The 23,600-nt window shown below is 47.7% G+C and overlaps 1 protein-coding gene across 1 annotated transcript in view; it reads left to right on the plus strand.

Annotated features, from left to right (window-relative positions):
* The window catches only part of ush1c (Usher syndrome 1C), a 343,726-nt gene that overhangs the window by 114,026 nt on the left and 206,100 nt on the right, over window positions 1-23,600 (plus strand). Inside the window, exon 10 of the mRNA XM_086007821.1 lies at window positions 20,773-20,832. Coding sequence (XP_085863947.1) covers window positions 20,773-20,832 — 60 coding nt within the window. The remainder of the gene's footprint in view (window positions 1-20,772; window positions 20,833-23,600) is intronic.

Below are 23,600 nucleotides of genomic sequence, written 5' to 3' on the forward strand. Positions count from 1 at the left end.
TGTGACACCCTGCAAGCCACTTTGAACATATTGTATTTAATATTCTTTAATTTAAGGAAGTAAAGGGAGTAAATTCAGGGTAGGACATAGCAGGGCAGCTCGGCAGCGTGGAGTGCTCCTCCTGTGCTATGTGGGAAGTCAGGGACACTTTTGGTGTCCAGGGCTAACACGTGCAGGAAGTGTCTCCAGCTGCAGCTACTCGAAATCCGCGTTTCAGAGTTAGAGCTGCGGCTGGAGTCACTGTGGAGCATCCGCAAAGCTGAGATCTTCATGGATAGCACGTTTAACGAGGTGGTCACACCGCAGGTAAAGAGTGCACAGGCAGACAGGGAATGGGTGACCGCCAGACAGAGTAAAACAACTAGGAAGGTAGTGCAGGAGTCCCCTGGGCCCATCTCCCTCTCCAACAGATTTTCCATTTTGGATACTGCTGGGGGAGATGGTTTCTCAGGGGAATGCAGCAAGAGCCAAGTCCATGGCACTACGAGTGGCTCAGCTGCACAGGAGGGGAGGAAAAAGAGTGGGAGAGCAATAGTGATAGGGGATTCTATCGTAAGGGGAACAGATAGACGTTTCTGTGGCTGCAGACGTGACTCCAGGATGGTATGTTGCCTCCCTGGTGCCAGGGTCAAGGATGTCACTGAACAGCTGCAGGGCATTCTGAAGGGGGAGGGCGAACAGTCAGAGGTCGTGGTTCACATTGGTACCAACGACATAGGTAGAAAGAGGGATGAGGTCCTGCAACAAGAATTTAGGGAGCTAGGTAGCAGATTAAAAAGCAGGACCTCAAAGGTTGTAATCTCTGGATTACTCCCGGTGCCACGTGCTAGTGAGTATAGGAATAGGAGGATAGAGCAGATGAATGCGTGGCTAAAGAGTTGGTGCAGGAGGGAGGGCTTTAGTTTCCTGGATCATTGGGTCTGCTTCTGGGGAAGGTGGGACTTGTACAAGTCGGACTGGTTGCACCTGAACCGGCATGGGACCAACATCCTTGCGGGGAGGTTTGCTAGTACTGTTGGGGGGGTTTAAACTAACTTGGCAGGGGGATGGGATACAGAGTGGAGCTATAGTAGTAGAGGGTGATGCACAATCAAATATAGAGGAAAAAACAAGTCAGCCTGGAAGGCAGAGCAAATATGCAACGGCACAAGGGAGTATGGTAAGGCTGGATGGCATTTATTTTAATGCAAGGAGTCTTGCGAGTAAGAGATGAATTGAAGGTGTTGATGAACACATGGGAGTATGATATTGTTGCTATCACAGAGACATGGTTGAGGGATGGGCAGGACTGGCAGCTCAATATTCCGGGGTATAGAATCTTCAGGCGAGACAGAGGGGGGAGTAAAAGAGGAGGGGGGTGTCTCAATATTAATCAAGGAGTCAATTGCTGCTGTAAGGAGGGATGATATCTTAGCAGATTCCTCTAATGAGGCCATATGGGTAGAACTTAAAAACAAAAAGGGGCAAGCACTTTGCTGGGCATGTACTATAGGCCCCCAAACAGTCAGGGGGTGATTGAGAAACAGATATGTAGGCAAATCTCAGAGAAGTGTAGAAATAATAGTGTAATAATAGTAGGGGATTTCAACTTCCCCAATATTAACTGGGATAGTCAGAGTGTGAAAGGCTTAGAGGGTGCGGAATTCTTAAAGTGCATCCAGGAGAGCTTTTTGAGCCAGCATGTAGAAAGCCCTACAAGAGAGGGGGTGGTACTGGACCTAATTCTAGGGAATGTAGCCGGTCAAGTGATAGAAGTGTCAGTAGGAGAGCATTTTGGTGACAGTGACCATAATTCGGTGAGATTTAAGGTAGTCATGGAAATGGGCAAAGATGGACCAGAAATAAAGGTTCTAAATTGGGGGAAGGCCGATTTTAATATGATACGGCAGGATCTAGCCAAAGTGGACTGGGATCAGCTACTTGTAGGAAAATCCACATCAGAGCAGTGGGAGTCTTTCAGAAAGGAAATAGAGAGAGTACAGTGCCAACATGTTCCCGTAAAGGTCAAGGGTGGGACCAACAAGTTCAGGGAACCCTGGATGTCAAGGGATATACAAGAATGGATTAGGAAAAAAAGGATGCTTTTGGCAGATGCAAAGGACTAAAAACAGTGGAAGCTCTAGAGGAGTATAGAAAGTGCAGGGGGGTACTTAAAAAAAGAAATTAGTAGAGCGAAGAGGGGGCATGAAAAAACACTGGCGGGCAAAATAAAGGAAAATCCCAAGGTGTTTTATAAGTATATTAAGGGCAAGAGGAAAACCAGGGAAAGAGTAGGGCCCATTAGGGACCAAAGTGGCAATCTGTGTGTAGAGCAGGAAGATGTAGGTGAGGTTTTAAATGAATATTTTGCATCTGTGTTCACTGGAGAAGAACGATGTAGGCATAGAAATCAGGCAGGAGGATTGTGATATACTTGAACAAATTAGTATTGAGAGGGAGGAGGTACTAGTGGTTTTAGCGGGCTTCAAAGTGGATAAATCCCCAGGCCCAGACGAGATGTCTCCCAGGCTGCTGTGTGAGGCAAGGGAGGAGATTGCAGGGGCTTTTTCACAAATTTTCAGAACCTCTCTGGCCACAGGGGAGGTGTCAGAGGACTGGAGGACAACCAATGTAGTACCATTATTCAAGAAGGGTAGTAGGGATAAACCAGGGAATTACAGGCCAGTGAGCCCAACATCAGTGATAGGGACATTATTGGAAAAAATTCTGAGGGACAGAATTGGTCTCCACTTGGAGAGGCAAGGTTTAATCAAGGATAGTCAGCATGGCTTTGTCAGGGGGAGATCATGTCTAACCAATTTGATTGAATTTTTTGAGGGGGTGACTAGGTGTGTGGATGAGGATAGTGCAGTTGATATAGTCTACATGGACTTCAGTAAGGCTTTTAACAAAGTCCCGCATGGGAGACTGGTCAAGAAGGTAAGAGCCTATGGGATCCAGGGCAATTTGGCACATTGGATCCAAAATTGGCTTAGTGGCAGGAGGCAGAGGGTGATGGTCGAAGGTTGTTTTTGTGACTGGAAGCCTGTGTCCAGTGGTGTACCGCAGGGATCGGTGCTGGGTCCTTTGCTGTTTATAGTGTACATTAATGATTTAGATGTGAATGTAGGAGGTATGATCAGTAAGTTTGCAGATGACACAAAAATTGGTGGAGTGGTAAATAGCGAGGAGGGAAGCCTCAGGCTACAGGACGATATAGATGGGTTGGTCAGATGGGCAGAACAGTGGCAAATGGAATTTAGCCCTGAAAAATGTGAGGTGATGCATTTTGGTAGGACTAACAAGGCAAGGGAATACACAATGAATGGTAGGGCCCTAGGAAGGACAGAGGATCAGAGAGACCTTAGTGTGCATGTACATAGATCCCTGAAGGCAGCAGGACAGGTAGATAAGGTGGCTAAAAAGGCATATGGGATACTTCCCTTCATTAGCCGAGGCATAGAATATAAGAGCAGGGAGGTTATGATGGAGCTGTGCAAAACACTAGTTAGGCCACAGCTGGAATACTGTGTGCAGTTCTGGTCACCACACTATATAGGAAGGATGTGATTACATTGGAGAGGGTGCAGAGGAGATTCACCAGGATGTTACCTGGGCTGGAGCGCTTCAGCTATGAAGAGAGACTGGACAGGCTGGGGTTGTTTTCCTTAGAGCAGAGAAGGCTGAAGGGGGACCTGATTGAGGTGTACAAAATTATGAAGGGCATAGATAGGATAGATAGAAAGGAACTTTTCCCCTTAGTAGAGGGGTCAATAATCAGGGAGCATAGTTTCAAGGTAAGGGGCAGGAGGTTTAGAGGGGATTTGAGGAAAAACATTCTCACCCAGAGGGTGGGTGGAATCTGGAACTCACTGCCTGAAAGCGTGGTAGAGGCAGGAACCCTCACAACATTCAAGAAGCATTTAGATGAGCACTTGAAACGCCATAGCAGACAAGGCTACAGACCAAGTGCTGGAAAATGGGATTAGAATAGACAGGGCTTGATGGCCGGCGTGGACAAGATGGGCTGAAGGGCCTCTTTTTGTGCTGTAAAACTCTATGACTGTATGACTATGACTCTAGGTATATGCAGCCATGATGGCTGAGCCTGCATGAGAGCAGTCTGAGCTTGCATGTCCACTGCAGCACCCAGACGTTGGGTGGTTTCTGCTTGTCCTGCAATGGAAGCTGAGACAACGGCCATCAGACAGTGCATCATGGTTGGGTCCACAAGTGTGCTAATGAAGTTGGCCACTGTTGAGTCTGTGTGTCCCAGTTATGTTTATTATAAATCACTGGACACAGACAACAAGAATAACTTTAACAGGGCTTTACTATTCGGAGGTCAGGGCTGAACTGCCCAGCAAATCACTACACAATGTTTATATACCGGTGTGGTCACCACCGGTATTACAGTATACAGCAGCCAAGAGAAAGTAGTACATCTCTTAAGGTAGTTCTCTTAAGGTGGAACAGGTTACATACACCACAATCCTCCCTTTTTAGCTTAACAGTGTATATCCCCATTTAACATAACATAATAACATATATACAACTTCATGCAAAACAGTTCAAAAATTCAGTCTCTGAGGAGGCCTCCTGATCCGAGTTGGATAACGCCTTTCAGGGGTCTCTGATTCTCGTTGCTGGGGTGACTCATCTAGTTGATCTCTTATGGATTGGACATCATCATCAGGTACATTCACTTCTGAGGTAGATGCTTCAGGTTCACTAACTTCTTCCACGGTTGTCTCTGCCGTAACCCTGGGTTCGACCCTTGTTCTCGATTCTACCAGTTGGTCAGCATGACGTCGTATTACATTTTCACCAATATCTACCGTGTATATCAGGGGTCCTTGTCTGGCCCGAATTGTTCCAGATTGCCATTTCTCATTTTTATAGTCCCGGGCTAACACTGGTTGTCCTATTTCGAAACTCCGAGTGGTCTTGTTATTTATATGCTGGAACTGTTTGTTTTCGACTTCCCTCCGCACATTTGGTTTTAACAAGTCCAACCTGGACCGCAACCTCCTGTTATAGAACATCATGGCAGGACTTTGGTTTGTCACTGCATGAGTGGCGTTTCGATATGCCAGTAGGAATTTGTCCACCTTGTGTTGTGGAATCTGATCTTCGCTCATAGCCTTTATTGCTTTTTTGAACGTTTGTACAAATCTCTTGGCCAACCCGTTTGTAGCCGGATGATATGGGGCAGAGGTATAATGTTTCACCCCATTCTTCTTCATGAATTTCTGGAATTCTTCTGACACGAACTGCAGTCCGTTGTCTGAACATATTTGTTCTGGCAATCCATTTCTTGCAAATATCGTTCTTAGCACCGCGATCGTCTTTTCCGAGGTAGTGGTAGTCATCTTAATCACTTCTGGCCATTTAGAATGTGCGTCCACCGCAAATAAAAACATGGAGTCCATGAATGGACCAACAAAGTCAATATGTACACGTTGCCATGGGGTTGAAGGCCATTCCCATGGATGCAGCGGTGCAATCGGAGGTGCATTTTGAACTTTTTGGCACCCTGAGCAGCTTTTCGTCAGATCCTCTATCTGTTGGTCGATACCCGGCCACCACACATAAGCCCTAGCAAGGCTTTTCATCTTGACTCCCCCCAGATGACCTTCATGCAGTTCCTTTAGAACTCTCTCTCTTAACTTAGGAGGAATAATCACCCTTGTTCCATACATCAATGTTCCTTGACAGACGGACAGCTGTTCTCGTCTTGCTGAGAATGCCGGTAACAGTGGATCACCATGTGCTGGCCATCCCTTCACTGTCAATTCGTAGACCTGGGACAGTGTCGGGTCGTTCCTGGTTTCTCTTTCAATACTTGCATTGGTGACTGGTAAACATTCGATGATGGTCGAGTGAAATAACTCAACAGGGTCAACCGTCGGTGCCTCCTCCGCTGTAGGTAGTGGCAGGCGCGACAGCCCATCAGCATTACCATGCTACTTTGTACCTTTGAATTCAATCTGATATTGATGTGCCCCTAGGAAAAGGGACCATCTCTGGAGCCTCTGTGCTGTCATCACCGAAACACCCTTCTTAGGGTTAAAAATGGATACCAACGGCTGGTGGTCTGTCAGTAGCGTAAACTTTTGGCCCTGCAGGTAATGATTAAACTTCTTTACTCCCCACACAAGGCTGAGAGCCTCCCCATCTATCTGAGCATAGTTGCGCTCAGCGGAGGTCAATGATCTGGATGCGAACGCGACTGGCCTCTCCAAGCCATTTGGCAACTTGTGTGAGAGTACTGCCCCAATACCATATGGAGAAGCATCACAAGCCAAACGAATAGGCAGCGTTGGGTTGAAGTGAGCCAACACTTCCTCTGAGGTGATCAATGCCTTGCTTTTGCGAAAGGCCCTCTTACAGTCCTCGCTCCACTTCCATGGTACTCCCTTCTGCAAAAGAGCGTTCAGCGGGTGCAGCACCGTGGATAAATTTGGCAGAAACTTATGGTAATAGTTAATCAACCCTAGGAACGACCTCAACTGGGATACATTATCCGGAGCAGGAGCCTTCACAACAGCTTCGATCTTGTCAGGAGACTTATGAAGCCCCTCCTGGTCAATGACATGACCACAGTACGAGATCCGCTTCTGAAAGAACTCACATTTCTGGCGATTAACTCGAAGTCCATATTCTTTCAATCTGGTGAGCACCAGTTCCAAATTTGCAAGATGTTCCTCATCATCATCTCCTGTAATCAGAATATCGTCCAGGTAACATTGTGTGCCTGGAATTCCCTGTAATACCTGCTCCATGGCCCTCTGCCAAATTGCTGGAGCCGATGCCACTCCAAAAACCAGTCTATTATACCGATACAAGCCTCTATGCGTGTTGATCGTGAGATACTGGCGTGACTCTTCCTCAACTTCCATCTGTAAGTACGCCTGCGCCAGGTCTATCTTGGTGAAGTGTTTCCCGCCAGACAACGAAGCGAAGATATCCTCAATCCGCGGAAGTGGATATTGCACCGTATGAAGCACCGGATTAACAGTGATCTTGAAATCTCCACAGATGCGAACCTTCCCCGGTTCCCCCGGCTTGTTGCTCGATGAACGCTTCATGACGGGAACAATGGGCATGGCCCACTCACTCCAGTCCACCTTCGACAGTACTCCTGAACGTTCTAGCCCTTCCAGCTCAGCTTCCACAGCAGGTCGTATCGCATAAGGTACCGGTCTGGCTTTGAAGAATTTTGGGTTTGCATGTTCTTCAACCTTGATGGTTGCCGTAATTGCTCTCGGTGTTCCCAGTCCCTGTTGGAACACCTCTTTAGCATCGTCCAATATTCTGGACAATCGTTTAGGTTTGACATCTTTTTTACCGGAATCTACCGTTAGTGCTTTTAAGGAATGCCAGTCCATATTTATTCTCCTGATCCACTCCCGTCCCAGTAGTGGTGGACCTCCCTCAGGTAGCACATATAAGTCCATTCCTCGGCTTTCTTTGCCCTTGTGGACCACCTTTACCTTTATCTTTCCGATGGGGTATTATACTCTTTGCCCCGTGTATGTTTTCAATACAATCTCCGTATCCTGTAGGGGAATATGTGGGAATAACCTTTTGTAATCTTGCTTATTCATGACCGTCAATGCCGATCCAGTGTCCAATTCCATCTTCACTTGGACTCCTGCTATCTGAAGTGTGACCCAAATAGTTTGGAGGTCTGCTTCATACCCCACATTGTGTACTCTTAGACAACCCAGTTCCTTACTGCTGGAGTCTGAATCTGACTTCTGTTCATCCGAACTGTTCTCTGTCACTTTGTGTACCTTTCTGCACTTTTCCTGCGGTGACTTTTTGTTGCTGGTCTTCTTTCCTGACCGGCATACTTTAGCTATGTGACCAAGCCTGCCACATTTTCTGCATTCCTGATTTTTGAACCAGCACTGGTTCTGATCGTGCGTTGTCTTTCCACAACGATAACACTTTACTGCACCCAAGGCCATTTGATTGGTGCTGAGTTCCGATGACCTTAGCTGCATTTCCGCAGTGCCTCTCGCTGCGGCTTCGTGCGATGCTGCAATAGTGACAGCTTTATCAAGCGTAAGATCATTCTCTTCTGGCAGTTGCTTTTGTGTTCCTTCTTTTAACAATCCACACACAAATTTATCTCTCAGCGCATCTGCTAGTCCTGTTCCAAACTGACAGTACTTTGATAGCTTATGCAGTTCAATTAAGAATTCAGCGTTGCTTTCTTCTTTCAGCTGTGTTCTTCTGTAAAAATTTAAATCGTTCCGCTGTCAGCAGCGGCGTGGGGTTTAAATGATTTTTCAGGACAGTAACAATATTCGCGAAAGTCTGATCCGTCGGTTTATCTGGTGATACAAGGTGCTTCAATAGCCCGTACGTCCTCGCACCCATTGAGTTTAATAAGGTTAGTGCTTTCTTATCATCTGGTACCTCATTTGCTTTACAATAAACTTCCATGCGTTCTACATACGTGGCCCAATCTTCGACATCGCTATCAAAAGCATTGATGTTACCATGTTTAGGCATCCTTGCAAGTTTCTTTAAATTTTCTTTTTCCCAAAATGGCGGATTCCCGCGCTTGTCTTCTTCCCCCGCCTACTAAAATGGCGGCTTCCCGCGCTTGGCGGTTTTTCCCGCGCTCGTCTTCTTCCCCCGCCGACTACAATGGCGGCTTCCCGCGTTTGCCTTCTTCCCCCGCTGGCTGCAATGGCGATTGCCGTGCTGCTGCCGTTCTCGCCTCCCCAGCGGTTCTCAATTCCCCGACGCTGCTTTTTGCTCCCCCGCGGATCCCGTGGGCATTCACGCTTCCCCTGCTGTTGCGCCTCTCAGCCCCACTTGCAGGCCGGTCCTTTACACCGGCTGCGGTTGAGTTCTCCGCGGTTCTCGTGGCCTTAACGCTGCCCCAGTCGCTGCGCCTCTCGGCCCCGATTGCAGCCCGGCCCTTTTCACCGGCCGCGGTCGAGTTCTCCGCCCTTTTTCCTCCGTTTTCCCTCCCCTACTCCACAGCCAACGCGGCCGACTTTCTGCTCGTGTCGCTGATTGGCTTACCCACCACCGTGGTAGAAGGGATGATCACTGCCTGTCGCTGATGGAGGGCTTCGTGGTCAGAATTTTTTCTTTTTAACCCGGGTTCTCGATGCCTCCCGTGCGATGTGGTGCTCAGCAGGATGATGAGGGCGGATGCCTCTTCTCGACGCCCGTTCTGAGGACGAAGCTGCCTTGGATGTAAAACTGCCGCAGGGTAAGATCGGACTCGTCGCCACTGTTGAGTCTGTGTGTCCCAGTTATGTTTATTATAAATCACTGGACACAGACAACAAGAATAACTTTAACAGGTCTTTACTATTCGGAGGTCAGGGCTGAACTGCCCAGCAAATCACTACACAACGTTTATATACCAGTGTGGTCACCACCGGTATTACAGTATACAGCAGCCAAGAGAAAGTAGTACATCTCTTAAGATAGTTCTCTTAAGGTGGAACAGGTTACATACACCACAGCCACCACTTCCATGCTGGAAAGGATGGGCTCCAAGCACTGCACAAAGCCATGTGCCAAGTTGGTGCTGCAGTCCTCCATGCTCCTTGACATTGCATGCAGGCTTTCTGGCAGGCCTGCCAATGCACCAAGCATTTCATTGTGCATACCCATTGGAGTGGCCATCGCTGAGGCCAGCAGCGGGGCTGAAATGATAGAAGATGACAGTATCCCCATACCTAGCCTTCCTTCTCACATCCCATTTCCCCCTCATCCCACAATCTCTTCTGAAATACAAGCTACAGATGGTGTAAGCATGCACCGCTTACTTTCCCCTCTGCCCGTACCACAACTCTACCCTTGAGCCTTTTGTTGTGTCCGTGTATAATAAGACACAGACTGCAGGAGAACGGTAACAACAGGTGTTTACTCAACGTGGCTCACAGTGGAACTGACTGTACAGATTACTACTCAGTGCTATATACAGGTGTGGTCACTGCCGGTACTACAGTATACATGAGCTGTAAAAAGTAGTTCCCCCCCTTAAAGGTATATACATTACAATTCCTCCCCTTTTAGATTAACAGTACCATAACACTCATTTAACAATTAAATATCAAACTAATTACAATTAACACTTTTAACATGCAATATTAGCTGAAAATAGTCTATTTATATATTCTGTCTTTGGGGAGGCTTCCTGATCCTTTCTGGATAGCGCCTTTCCCGAGTGTCTTGCTCTTGGTGCGGAGGCGATTCTGGCCCCCTGTTGTCGGTTGGTTCATCAGCTTCCGATGCTACTGTTTCTGGGGTAGATGCGACCTGTACGTCGGGTTCATCACCAGGTACATATGGGCGAGGCATGGGGTTGACTTGTTCCTGTGACTCTAGGATCTGGTCAGCATGGCGTCTCACGATACTCTCCCCAACGTCCACTGTGTACATTAGTGGGCCCTGCCGTGTGCATATCGTTCCTGGCTGCCATTTCTCTGTTCGGTAGTTGCGGGCCAAGACTGGTTGCCCTACATTGAAGCTCCTTGTTGGCTTCTCATGGATGTGCTGGAATTGCTTACTCTCAACATCTCTTCGTGCGTTTGGTCTGAGCAAATCCAGGCGAGATCTTAACCTTCGGTCTGTTGTCATTGTACATAGCCTTTATTGCCTTCTTAAAGGTTTGTACGAACCTCTCAGCCAATCCATTTCTGGCTGGATGATACGGGGCGGATGTGTAATGCCTTACCCCATTCTTTTTCAAGAACCTCCGGAACTCTTCGGACACAAACTGTGGTCCGTTGTCGGAGCAAATCTGTTCTGGCAAGCCATTCCTGGCAAAAATGGTCCGTAGGACTGCAATAGTTTTCTCCGTGGTGGTGGAGGACATTTTGATGACCTCAGGCTATTTCGAGTGCGCATCCACGGCTATTAAAAACATTGAGTCCATGAATGGACCAGCAAAATCAATATGCACCCGTTGCCATGGAGATGAGGGCCACTCCCATGGGTGTAGAGGGGCCTGTGGTGGTGCATTTTGGACTTTCTGGCATCCTGAGCAGCTCTTGGTCAAGTCCTCGATTTCTTTATCGATTCCCGGCCACCACACAAGTCCTGGCTAGGCTTTTCATTTTTACCCCTCCCAGATGACCCTCATGGAGCTCATTGAGCACTCTATCCCTTAACTTGGGTGGAATTACCACTCGGGATCCACACATCAAGGTCCCCCGGCACACTGACAGCTGTTCTCTCCTTGTCGAGAATGCTGGCAACACTGAGTCGCCATGTACTGGCCATCCCTTCACCGTCAAATCATATACCCGAGACAGTGTCAGGTCATTTCGGGTTTCCTTTTTGATGCAAGCGTTAGTTACCGGTAGGTATTCAACTATAGTCGAATGGAATATTTCGACAGGATCCACTGCTGGCGTTTCCTCCGCAGTAGGCAGTGGCAGGCGTGATAGCCCATCAGCATTTCCATGCTGTTTCGTGCCCTTATATTCAATCTCATAGTGGTGCGCCCCTAGTAAAAGTGACCATCTTTGTAGTCGTTGCACAGTCATCACCGGAACGCCCCCCTTCGGATTAAAAATGGAGACAAGAGTCAGCAAGGTGAATTTCTGCCCGTGCAGATAGTGATTGAACTTTTTCACTCCCCACACTAGGCTGAGGGCCTCCCTGTCAATCTGGGCGTAGTTGCGCTCGGCTGAGGTTAGTGATCGTGACGCAAAGGCTATTGGCCTCTCTGAGCCGTCCGAGAATATGTGCGACAGCACCGCTGCAATGCCGTAGGGTGACGCATCACATGCCAACCGAATTGGTAATGCTGGGTTGTAATGGGCCAATACCTCTTTCGATGTGATTAGTGTTTTGCTCTTCTGGAAAGCTCGTCTACATTCGTCACTCCACTTCCATGGCACCCCAGTTTGCAGTAGGGTGTTCAGTGGGTGTAGTATTGTAGACAAATTTGGCAAGAACTTATGGTAGTAGTTTACCAGCCCGAGGAACGACCTCAGTTGTGACACATTTTCCGGTGCTGGAGCCTTGACTACTGCCTCAATCTTCTCTGGGGACTTATGTAACCCCTCTTTATCGATAATGTGGCCACAATACGAGATCTGTTTTCTAAAAAACTCGCATTTGGGGCGGTTAGCTCAGAGCCCATATTCCTGCAATCTAGTGAGCATCTGCTCCAGGTTGGCAAGGTGATCACTGTCATTTTCGCCCGTGACCAGGATGTCGTCCAAATAACACTGGGTCCCTGGGATCCCTTGCAGGACTTGTTCCATTGCCCTCTGCCAAATAGCCGGAGCTGATGCTACCCCGAATACCAGCCGGTTGTATTGGTAGAGACCTTTATGGGTGTTGATTGTGAGGTATTTTTTTGATGCTTCTTCTACCTCCATTTGCAGATACACCTGGGCCAGATCAATCTTAGTGAAGCGTTTCCCTCCAGATAGCGAGGCGAAAATATCTTCAATCCGCGGAAGTGGATATTGTACGGTGTGAAGGACCGGGTTCACTGTTACCTTAAAGTCCCCACAGATGCGAACCTTCCTTGGTTCCCCAGGCGTGCTGCTCAATGACTTTTTCATCACAGGGACGATGGGTGTAGCCCACTCGCTCCAGTCTACCTTGGACAGTACACCTGAACGTTCCAGACTCTCCAGCTCTGCTTTGACGGCTGGGCGGATCGCATAAGGTACCGGTCTGGCCTTAAAAAATTTTGGGCTTGCGTTTTCTTCAATTTTAATCGTCGCTGTCATATCTTTTAGTGTTCCGAGTCCTTGCTGGAACACTTCTTTCGCGTCAGTTAGGATCTTTGACAGTCGCCCAGGTGTGACGTCGTCATCCTTTTTGTCAGCCACAGTCAGTGCCTGTATGGAATGCCAATCCAGTTGTATTTTCCGGATCCATTCACGTCCCAGTAATGGTGGTCCTCCATCTTGCAATACATACAGGTCTAGTTTTGGTGTTTCCTTACCGTTATATATAACGGTCACCCTTATTTTTCCTTTGGGGTAGACTTTTTGCCCCGTGTACGTCTTCAAAATAATTTGTGTGTCTCTCAAGGGTATGTGTGAGAATAGCCGTGCGTAGTCCCGTCGGTTTATGGCTGTTAGGGCTGATCCTGTGTCCAATTCCATCTTTACCTGGACTCCTGCTATCTTGAGAGTGACCCAAATGGTTCGGTGATCCTCCGTTGTGATCACATTATGTAGTTTCAGACAACTCAGTTCCCTGCTTTTGAAGTCGTTATCACTCTTTTGTTCGTCTGAACTATTCTCCGTCATCTTATGTACCTTCTTGTACTTTCCTTTGGTAGGTTTCTTATTGCTGGTTTTCTTTCCCGACCTGCAGACTCGTGCTATGTGTCCTACTTTTCCACACTGTCTGCACACTTTGGCCTAGAAATTGAGTTTGCGCTGCGCCAGGGCTTTAGCGCCGGAAGTTAGCGCCGGCGCTAAGTCCCTTTGCGTGCGCCAAAAATTCAGTAGCGCCGCGCCCAAACGGCTGCCGGCGCTACTGAAGGGTTTTAGCACCTGAAAACTGGCGCAACGCGCCGCATTGCGGCGCTATTCCGGCGCTGCGGCGCCCGCTGCGGTGCGGCAGGCTCGGGAAGTGCAGGCCTCCTCCTTCCGTTAAGGAGGAGCTGCCTGCACCCGGCCGCGGCCCGCGCAAATCTCTGCAAAAATGAGCCCGGCACCTCGGACAAGTGCCGGGCTTGAATCTGTTCCGGGGGGGTGGGGGGAGAAGTCCGGGAAGGGAGCTGCGGGCAGGCGGCCGGCGGGAAAGCGGCCGGCCGCCGCGCCTCCTTAATGCGCCGGCGCAGACTCCGGCAACACTCGTTTGCCGGAGTCTTAGTTGCGGCTGCCACTGGCGAGGCGGCCGCAACTGAATTTCGGCTTGGGGCCGGGTTACCACGGCAACCGGGACGCTGCGCACACCGATGACGTCATCGGTGCCGGCGCAGCGCTACCAGTCTACCGCCGTGGAAGGGCCCCAGGCAATTTAGGAACCGGCGCCAATTGCAGCGCTAGGCCCTCTAGCGCCGCAAAATCGGTGCTAAGGGCACTGAATTTCGAGGCCTTTGTCTTTGAACCAGCAATCATTCTGGTCGTGTGTTGTTCTGCCGCAGCGATAGCACTTCTCTGTTGCATATGACATTTCGTTTGTGCCATATTCTTGCGGTCTCTGTTGTATCTCTGCAGCGCCCCGTGCTGCTGCTTCATATGACAAGAAAGCGTCGGTATTGTTAAATTTAATGGGTGCAAAGACGTATGGTTTATTACGAAATCTAATAACCCCAGAGAAGCCGGTAAACAAGAATTTTGAAAGCATAGTAGAAATCCTACAGGACCACTTAAACCCCACACCACTGCTGATAGCAGAACGATTTAAGTTCCATAAAAGGAACCAACACAAAGACGAAAGCAATGCTGAGTACCTAACGGAACTGCGCAAGCTATCGAAATACTGCCAGTTTGGAGCGGGACTAGCAGACACATTAAGGGACAAGTTTGTGTGTGGGCTACAAAGTGAAGGAACCCAGAAACGGCTTCTATCAGAAAAGGACCTTACGCTGGACAAAGCTTTCAGTATGGCAGTATCACATGAAGCAGCCGCAAGGGGCGCTGCAGAGATACAACGGAGACCGCAAGAATATGGCACCAACGAAATGACCTATGGAACAGGGAAGTGCTATCGCTGCGGCAGAACAACACATGACCAGATAGATTGTTGGTTCAAGGACCAAATGTGCAGACAGTGTGGGAAAGCAGGACACATAGCAAGAGTCTGCAGGTCTGGGAAGAAAACCAACAGTAAGAAACCTCCACAGGAGAAGTACAAAAAGGTACACCAGGTGATGGACAGTGGTTCAGACGAACATAAAAGTGACACAGACTCCGGAAGGAAGAAGCTGGGTTGTCTGAAACTACATAATGTAACCGAAATGGAGGATCACCAGACTATCTGGGTTACACTCAAGATAGACGGAGTCCAAGTGGAAATGGAATCGGACACAGGGTCAGCTCTAACAGTCATCAATCAAAGAGATGCAGCACGGTGGCATAGTGGTTAGCACTGTTGCCTCACAGCGCCAGGGACCCGGGTTCAAATCCGGCCTCGGGTGACTGTCTGTGTGGAGTTTGCACATTCTCCCCGTGTTTGCGTGGGTTTTCTCCGGGTGCTCCGGTTTCCTCCCACAGTCCAAAGATGTGCGGGTTAGGTTGATTGGCTATAATAAATTGACCCTTAGTGTTAGGGGGATTAAATACGTGGGGTTACGGGGATAGGGTGGGATATGTGTTGGTGTAGGGGTAACGGGGATCGGGTGGGATATGTGTCGGTGCAGGCTCGATGGGCCGAAATGGCCTCTATCTGCACTGGGGTTTCTGTGATTTCTGTGATTTCTGTGACTACAAGTGGCTATTTTCACACATACCCTTGAAAGCTACAGAGATTGTCTTGAAGACGTACACGGTGCAAAAAGTCTACCCCAAAGGAAAAATAAGGTTGAAAGTGACATATAAAGGTCAGGAAATACCTAAAATGGATATATATGTATTGCCAAATGGAGGACCACCACTGCTAGGATGTGAATGGATCAGGAAGATACATTTAGATTGGCATTCCATACAGGCACTGAAGGTGGAGGCCAAAAAGGATGACGACGTCACACCTGGACGACTGTCAAAAATGCTAACTGATGCAAAAGAAGTGTTCCAGGAGGGACTAGGAACACTAAAAGGAATAACAGCAACAATTAAAATAGAGGATAATGCAAGCCCAAAGTTTCTGAAGGCCAGACCAGTGCCTTATGCGATCAGACCAGTGGTTGAAGCAGAGCTGGAAGGGTTGGAACGTTCAGGAGTACTGTCCAAAGTGGACTGGAGCGAGTGGGCTACACCCATCGTTCTTGTAATGAAGAGGTCGTTGAGTAATACGCCTGGGGAACCAAAGAAGGTCCGCATCTGTGGGGATTTTAAGGTGACAGTGAACCCAGTCCTTCACACGGTGCAATATCCGCTTCCACGAATTGAGGATATTTTCGCCTTGCTATCTGGTGGTAAACGCTTCACCAAAATTGATCTAGCCCAGGCGTACTTGCAAATGGAGGTAGAAGAAGCTTCGAAACATTACCTTACGATCAACACCCATAAAAGTCTCTATCAATACAACCGGCTGGTGTTTGGAGTAGCCTCGGCTCCGCCTATCTGGCAAAGGGCGATGGATCAGGTCCTGCAAGGGATTCCAGGGACCCAGTGTTATTTGGACGACATCTTGGTCACGGGCGAAAATGACGGTGATCACCTCGCTTACTTGGAGAAGGTGCTCGCCAGATTAAAGGAATATGGGCTACGAGCTAATCGCCACAAGTGCGAGTTTTTCCAGAAACAGATCTCGTATTGCGGCCACGTCATCGATGAAGAAGGGTTACATAAGTCCCCTGACAAGATAGAGGCAGTAGTCAAGGCTCCAGCACCGGAAAATGTGTCACAACTGAGGTCGTTCCTCAGGCTGGTAAACTATTACCACAAGTTCTTACCAAATTTGTCTACGGTATTACACCCTACTGCAAACAGGGGTACCATGGAAGTGGGATGACGAACGTAGACGAGCTTTCCAGAAGTGTAAAGAATTGATCACATCAAAAGAGGTGTTGGCCCATTTCATCCCAGCACCACTAATTCGTTTGGCATGTGATGCATCACCCTACGGCATTGGAGCGGTGCTGTCGCACAAATTCCCAGACGGGTTGGTGAGGCCAGTAGCCTTTGCGTCTCGGCCACTAACCTCAGCCGAGCGCAACTACGCCCAGATTGACAGGGAGGCCCTCAGCCTGGTATGGGGAGTAAAAAAATTCAACCACTATCTGCATGGACAGAAGTTCACCTTGCTGACTGACCACCAACCATTGTCTCCATCTTTAATCCTAAGAAGGGCGTGCCAGTAATGACTGCACAGCGGTTACAAAGATGGTCCCTGTTTCTAGGGGCGAATCAATATGAAATAGAATATAAAGGCACGAGACAGCATGGGAACGCTGATGGGCTATCGCGCCTGCCACTGCCTACAGTGGAGGAAGCACCAGCAGTGGACCCTATCGAGATATTTTATTCGTCGATAATTGAACGATTGCCAGTAACAAACGCGGATATAGAGAAGGAGACCCGCAATGATCCGACGCTGTCACGGGTGTATGAATTGACGGTCAGGGGATGGCCAACACATGGCGACTCACTGTTGCCAGCATTCTCATCCAGAAGAGAACAGCTGTCAGTATGCCAGGGGACAGTGATGTGTGGATCCAGAGTGGTGATTCCACCCAAGTTAAGGGAGAGAGTGCTAAATGAGCTACATGAAGGTCATCTGGGGGGAGTAAAAATGAAAAGCCTAGCTAGGGCTTATGTGTGGTGGCCGGGAATCGATCAACAAATCGAAGACCTAACTAAGAGCTGCTTAGGATGCCAGAAGGTCCAAAATGCACCACCACATGCCCCTCTACACCCATGGGAGTGGCCCTCCTCTCCATGGCAACGGGTGCACATTGATTTCGCTGGTCCATTCATGGACTCAATGTTCTTAATAGCAGTGGATGCTCATTCAAAGTGGCCTGAGGTGATAAAGATGTCTTCAATCACTACAAAGAAAACGATTGCAGTCCTACGGACCATATTTGCCAGAAACGGGTTGCCAGAGCAGATCTGCTCTGATAATGGACCACAGTTTGTGTCCGACGAGTTCCAAAAATTCTTGAAAAGGAATGGGGTAAGGCATTACACATCCGCCCCGTATCATCCAGCCACCAATGGATTGGCTGAGAGGTTCGTACAAACCTTTAAGAAGGCGATAAAGGCCATGTGCGACGAGGAAATTCCACTACAGCATAAGGTGGACAATTTCTTATTAGCCTACCGAAACGCGACACATGCAGTTACCAACCAGACCCTGGCCATGATGTTCTTTAACCGAAGGTTGAGACCTCGTCTGGACTTACTCAGACCAAATGTGCGAAGAAATGTTGAGGACAAACAATTCCAGCACATCAACGAGAAGCCGACAAGGAGCTTCAATGTAGGGCAACCAGTCTTGGCCCGGGACTATCGAACTGAGAAGTGGCAACCCGGAACGATATGTACAAGGCAGGGGCCATTAATGTACACAGTGGATGTCGGGGAGAACATTGTGAGACGCCTCGTCAATCAGATCTTAGCATCACAGGAATGCGTCAACCCCATGTCTCGAGTACCTGGGGATGAACCCGACACACCGGTAGTATCTACTTCAGACCCAGTAGCAGTGGTACCCGATGAACTACCCGATGAAAGGGGGTCAGAATCGCCTCTGCACCAAGAACAAGAACCTCCGGAAAGGCGCTATCCCGAAAGGGTCAGGAAGCCGCCCCAAAGACTGAATCTATAAATGGACTTTTGTTATTGAATGTACATGTAAAAATGTAATTGTTATTTGAATATTAAGGGGATATTATTAATCTAAAAAGGGAGGAATTGTAGTGTATGTGCTTTAAGTCAGAACTACTTTTTACAGCTCCTGTATACTGTAGTACCGGCAGTGAGCACACCGGTATATAAGCTGTGCGCATGCCTCTGTACCCCAGTCTAGAGATTACCCTCCTCAAGTAAAGACCTGTTATTTGTTTATGTACAGCATCCGTGTAATTATTTATCCACTGAACCACGGATCTAACACTATTCGTTCGACATATGTAGTCCAATCTTCGACTTCATTGTCAAATGCAGTGATACTGCCACTCTTCAGCATTTTGGGTGTGGTTTAAAATGGCGTCTCCCAATGGCTTAAAATGGCGTCTCCCGCGCTTTCCTTCCTCCCCTGCTGCTGCCAGCGCCGCTCCCGGCGGTTCTCGTGGCAATGGCGGCGCCCTGTAGGTTTCGCGCGCTTCTCCTGCGCTGCTGCCAACGCCGCTCTTGGCGGTCCTCGTGGCAATGGCGGCACCTCGCGGGTTTCTGCGCGTCTCTCTCTCCCTCTCTTTGACGCTGCTCGGCCCTTGAACACCGGCTGCGCCCTGTGCGCTCTGCCCTCCCTCTCTCCCCCGTCGACGCTGCTCGGCCCTTTGCTGTGCCGCTCGATCTGGCTCTAGCCTGCCGCTGTCCGGAAAGGGTCTGCGCACTACCTGTTGCCAGCCCGTTTCGCTGGACCACCTCGACTGGAAAGCCACGCCTGGCTCTCGACAGCCTCCCCCGCAATTCTCGAGTCTCTGCTGGATGACTGGGCGGTTGCCCGTGGTCAACGCCCGAGTCTCTGGCCTTGACCTCCAATCCACTGATCTCCAGGAACGAATCCCCGGGAGGTGATGCAGAGTTGCAGGTAGGTTCGAACTTGCCTTGTTGCCAATGTTGTGTCCGTGTATAATAAGACACAGACTGCAGGAGAACGGTAACAACAGGTGTTTACTCAACGTGGCTCACAGTGGAACTGACTGTACAGATTACTACTCAGTGCTATATACAGGTGTGGTCACTGCCGGTACTACAGTATACATGAGCTGTAAAAAGTAGTTCCCCCCTTAAAGGTATATACATTACACCTTTCTCCTTTCAGATAACCAAGAACTGCAAACTGGAGTCTTCTGTAGCCCGCCCCATTGATGTGCTCATCTGAGTCACTGCAGCAGAACTCGTGTGCAACCTCACCCTCCGGTGAGCTGGCTCCTGCACTACCCTTGCCCCTTGTCCTAGCTGCAGGCCACTCCTGCCCAGTGTCTCACTAAGTGTAGATCCCACCTCTAAGCTATCCTCTAAATTACGTGCAGTGTCAGTATCTGAGCTGGTGGCTGTGAGTCTGAAATTGAGTGACGGTGTTTCTTCCTATTCCACCACTGCCTGGCATCTTCTATCATTTCAGCCCCCGCCGCTGGCCTCAGCGATGGCCACTCCAATGATAGCAAGCACCATCTCCTTCATGGGGGTAAGGACATGCAGTTGCGCCTATCCCCCGCCGGTTAGCTCCTGCTGCCTGCGGTTATGCATAACTTTGTCCTGCAAGAGAGAGGGAAGTGTGTCAGTGAATGTGGTGCAGTCTGTTTGATTGATGTGTGATGGTTGAATAGCTGGCAGTGTGTGCAAGCTGAGAGATTTGGGTGTGAAGAGGAACAAGGAAACAGTCCAACAGTTAAAATTGCAGATGTTGCGATCATGGTGGCTTTCGGACAGGTACGAGTCAGGGCGTTTTTAACTGCTCACCCACCAGATTTCTGCTGAGCGAGTAGTATTAAAATCACCCCCTTATTCTGTGGGGTTTAATTAACTATCACAGGGGCTGGTTAGAATGTGGATTTCTCTGCCGCAAACCATTGCTGAAGCAGAGTCCATAAATTCTTTCAAGCTATAGAGAGCTTGTGAAGAGGAATATTAAAGTGTATGGTGGCTGAGCAAGAGAATGGAATTCGACTAGGTGGCTTATATAGACATGATGATGGGCCAAATGGCCTTTTTCTGTGCTGTAACATTCTGTGAAATACTGAAACATATCTCTTACAGTTTGTGGTGTCTCCTAAATCACTCAATGTGTTATAGCCTTGTAACCTGTTCTTCTTTATCTGTAATCCTGTTCATAGCTTGTTATGTTTCATTTTTGTGTAAGACCATTGATAATTATTAATAAATTTGTCATTTGTGAGTTTTTGTGTCAATAAAATGTGTCTGATGATTGTTATGGATGCAGTGAATGTGCATCATTGTTCGAGACATCACTCAATTAAATAAGCAATGACATCTTACAATGTTTGAACATAGATTGCCAAGCTACACTTGTCTGTCATGCTTCTCTGTTTTAATGCAGGTTGGAGATCAAATTATAGAAGTAGATGGAGTGGACTTCACAAATGTGGATCATAGAGAGGTACAATATCAGCTTTTTTTCAAAAAGAAACTTATTTGTATTTTACGCCCAACCCCAATAAGGATGATATGGCAGACTGGTTAAATGAATACGGGACAATTTTAACCTTACCCGCCAGATGGGAAATTGATGGGATTGGGTGCAACACTGGTTTAACACGCCACCCAATTTTACTCTCCATTGAAGTCAATGGACAGCAATATTGGGTGGGGTATAAAAACCGGCATTTCACCCAATCTCATGGGTTTCCCACCCAGCGAGTTAGGTTAAAATTACCCAGTAGAGGAAGAGAATACAATACAAGCAGTACAAGGGAGCCTAAACATAAGTCAAGGGGAGGAAGTTATTGGATTTCATATATTTTTTAAGAAAATGGTAATGGAGAAAATAATGAGGCTTAACATGGACAAATCTCCAGGACCCGATGGTTACCACCCCAGGGTGTTAAAATAAATTTGTGATGAAACTGCAAACATGTTGGTCACCATTTTCCAAAGTTCTCTAGATTTGGGAAGTTTGACTTTGGATTGGAAAATTGCAAATGTCACTCCATTATTTAGGAAGGGCAGGAGGAAGAAATGAGGACACTGCAGACCTGTCAATTTAACATCCGTTGTGGGGAAATTACTGGAATCTCTCATCAGAGAATAAATCAAATTTCAGCATATTAGGAGCAAACTGAACATCTGTAGTAGCAACTGCTAAGAGGTTTGTATAAAACAAATGTTCTGCCATTGCTCTATGTACAGAGTACATATTTTATTATATATAAAATAATGGGTTATTTAAAAGGACTGAAACACAGGGAGCACATTCAAGCCCTGAAGATGGGGCAGGGAAGACCCATGAAAATGATTCTTCACATCTGAGACCTGAGGTTTGAAGAAAGATTGAAGATATTTGTGCTTTTCAACTTTAAAAGCAGGTAACTGAACAGTGACTTTATAGCATAGATATTCTCGTTGGGTTCCCTTGGCTCTGACATCCATGAGGATTTCCCAGGGTGTATCTAAGGTCATCAGATTTCTCTATGACTGTCATTATAGTTTGGTATTTTTCTGTATTTGTGGACTTGCGAGCACATTATTCTGTTGATGCTTACTAACAAAACACATTTTCTGCGGTGTAGCACTGTTTCCTTTGAATACCTGAACCTGCCATTGGAAGTTAGGAAAGGGGATCCCCAAGTGTGTGTCATGGCATTCTCAGGGCATTAAAGTAGTGTATTAATATTTGCAGTAGGTCTCGCACATGAAGTTTGAAAACTACTATCTTATATAGAGATATATAGGCCCAGAAATTCGGGTCGGAGGCTTCCCGCGGGTGCAAGCCTCCAACCTGCACTTACTTAGCTCGCCGGCCGTTGTGCATGGGCCCGCGTGGGATTCTGATCCTGGGCCAGCTTCAGCTGCCGGCGCGCAGTGCTTGCGTATCCCAGGGGCGCAGTTAGTTCGAAGCGTCCCCTGGGATCAGGTGGGCCATGGAGAGCCAATGGTAGCAGGGAATCTGTATTCATAGATTTGACAGGAAGACCTGTCAAATCTATGAATACAATTCAGCTCCAAAACATAACTAAAACTTCAAATAATTTTTTTTTTAAATCACATTTTTAAAATAACTATAAATTACATAAAATAACTATTTTAAACAATTTAAATTTTTGAAAAAATTAATTACAGTTTCTAGCAGGGCTAAAAATAAACTTACCTTTCCTTAAAGTACTTAAAAATAATAAACCTGTGGAAAAAATGTTTTAATTTTACTTAATTCACCACTTACCTTGTTAAAAGCAGGCCTTGCGACTGCTTTTTAAAAGCATAGCTGTTGGAGACTTACCCTCCCGCTGAAACCTGCAAAAAAAATGGAAGTTCCAGGCGTACGCGCTGCCTCTCCGGTGTACGCGTTCGACCTGTGAACCCCTTCCTTTAAGGGAACGGAAGTTCCGGTTTCCTGCGCATGCGCAGTGCATGCACGAAACCAGCACTTTCGTTGGGCCTACGCATGAGTAACAGCGCGTACTCACCCGTGGGGACCCGAAGTTCTGGATAAGATAGTAGAGGGTATAGAAAGGGTAGATCTGGAACACTATTCCAAATAAACCATGGCATTAGGATAAGGGGATATTGGTTCAAATTAGTCAACAACAAATTTAGGACTAATATTAGAAAGTTTTTCTTCGCACAAAAACTGATCAACGTGTGGAATTAATTACTGAACCATTTAAGTAACAGTTGGATGCCATGATATAGGGAGTGTAGGATTCTTAAATGGATTGGCTAAGATGAACCGATTGACCTACTAATCTATATCTATCTGAGAGCAAAGCAGTCACCAGTATAATTCAGATCTGCAGTTCTGAGTTGCTCTCAATTTAATTGAAAGCCACAGTATGTGAGATTTACTTACCAGTGGGTGATACTAAACATCTCATAAGAATCGTGAAGAACAACAGAGTTTTTATATGTGTGTATCAATTGTGTTTAATTAGAATTAATATCAATATTCAGAGCATCCCTTGAAAATTAGTTTTTTGAGAACATAATGCATACCGAACATTTTAGCCCCGATTTTAACCTGGAGCAGAATTCAGGTGGGGGTGGGGGCCAAGGCGAGCGACAAACCCACATCCCAACCTTGGCAGCATGTGGCCTGGCATCCACCCCTCATCTACATGCTGCCAGTCAGCTTGTGCCCAACCCCCAACCAAACTGGGTGAGAAACTGGTCAGTGGGTGAGAGGAGAATTTCAGCTGGTAGCAGGCTGGCTGG

The sequence above is a fragment of the Somniosus microcephalus genome, chromosome 15 (genome assembly GCF_052327205.1).
Source record: "Somniosus microcephalus isolate GS21.2 chromosome 15, FLI_Smic_1.0, whole genome shotgun sequence".
Classification (NCBI taxonomy): domain Eukaryota; kingdom Metazoa; phylum Chordata; class Chondrichthyes; order Squaliformes; family Somniosidae; genus Somniosus; species Somniosus microcephalus.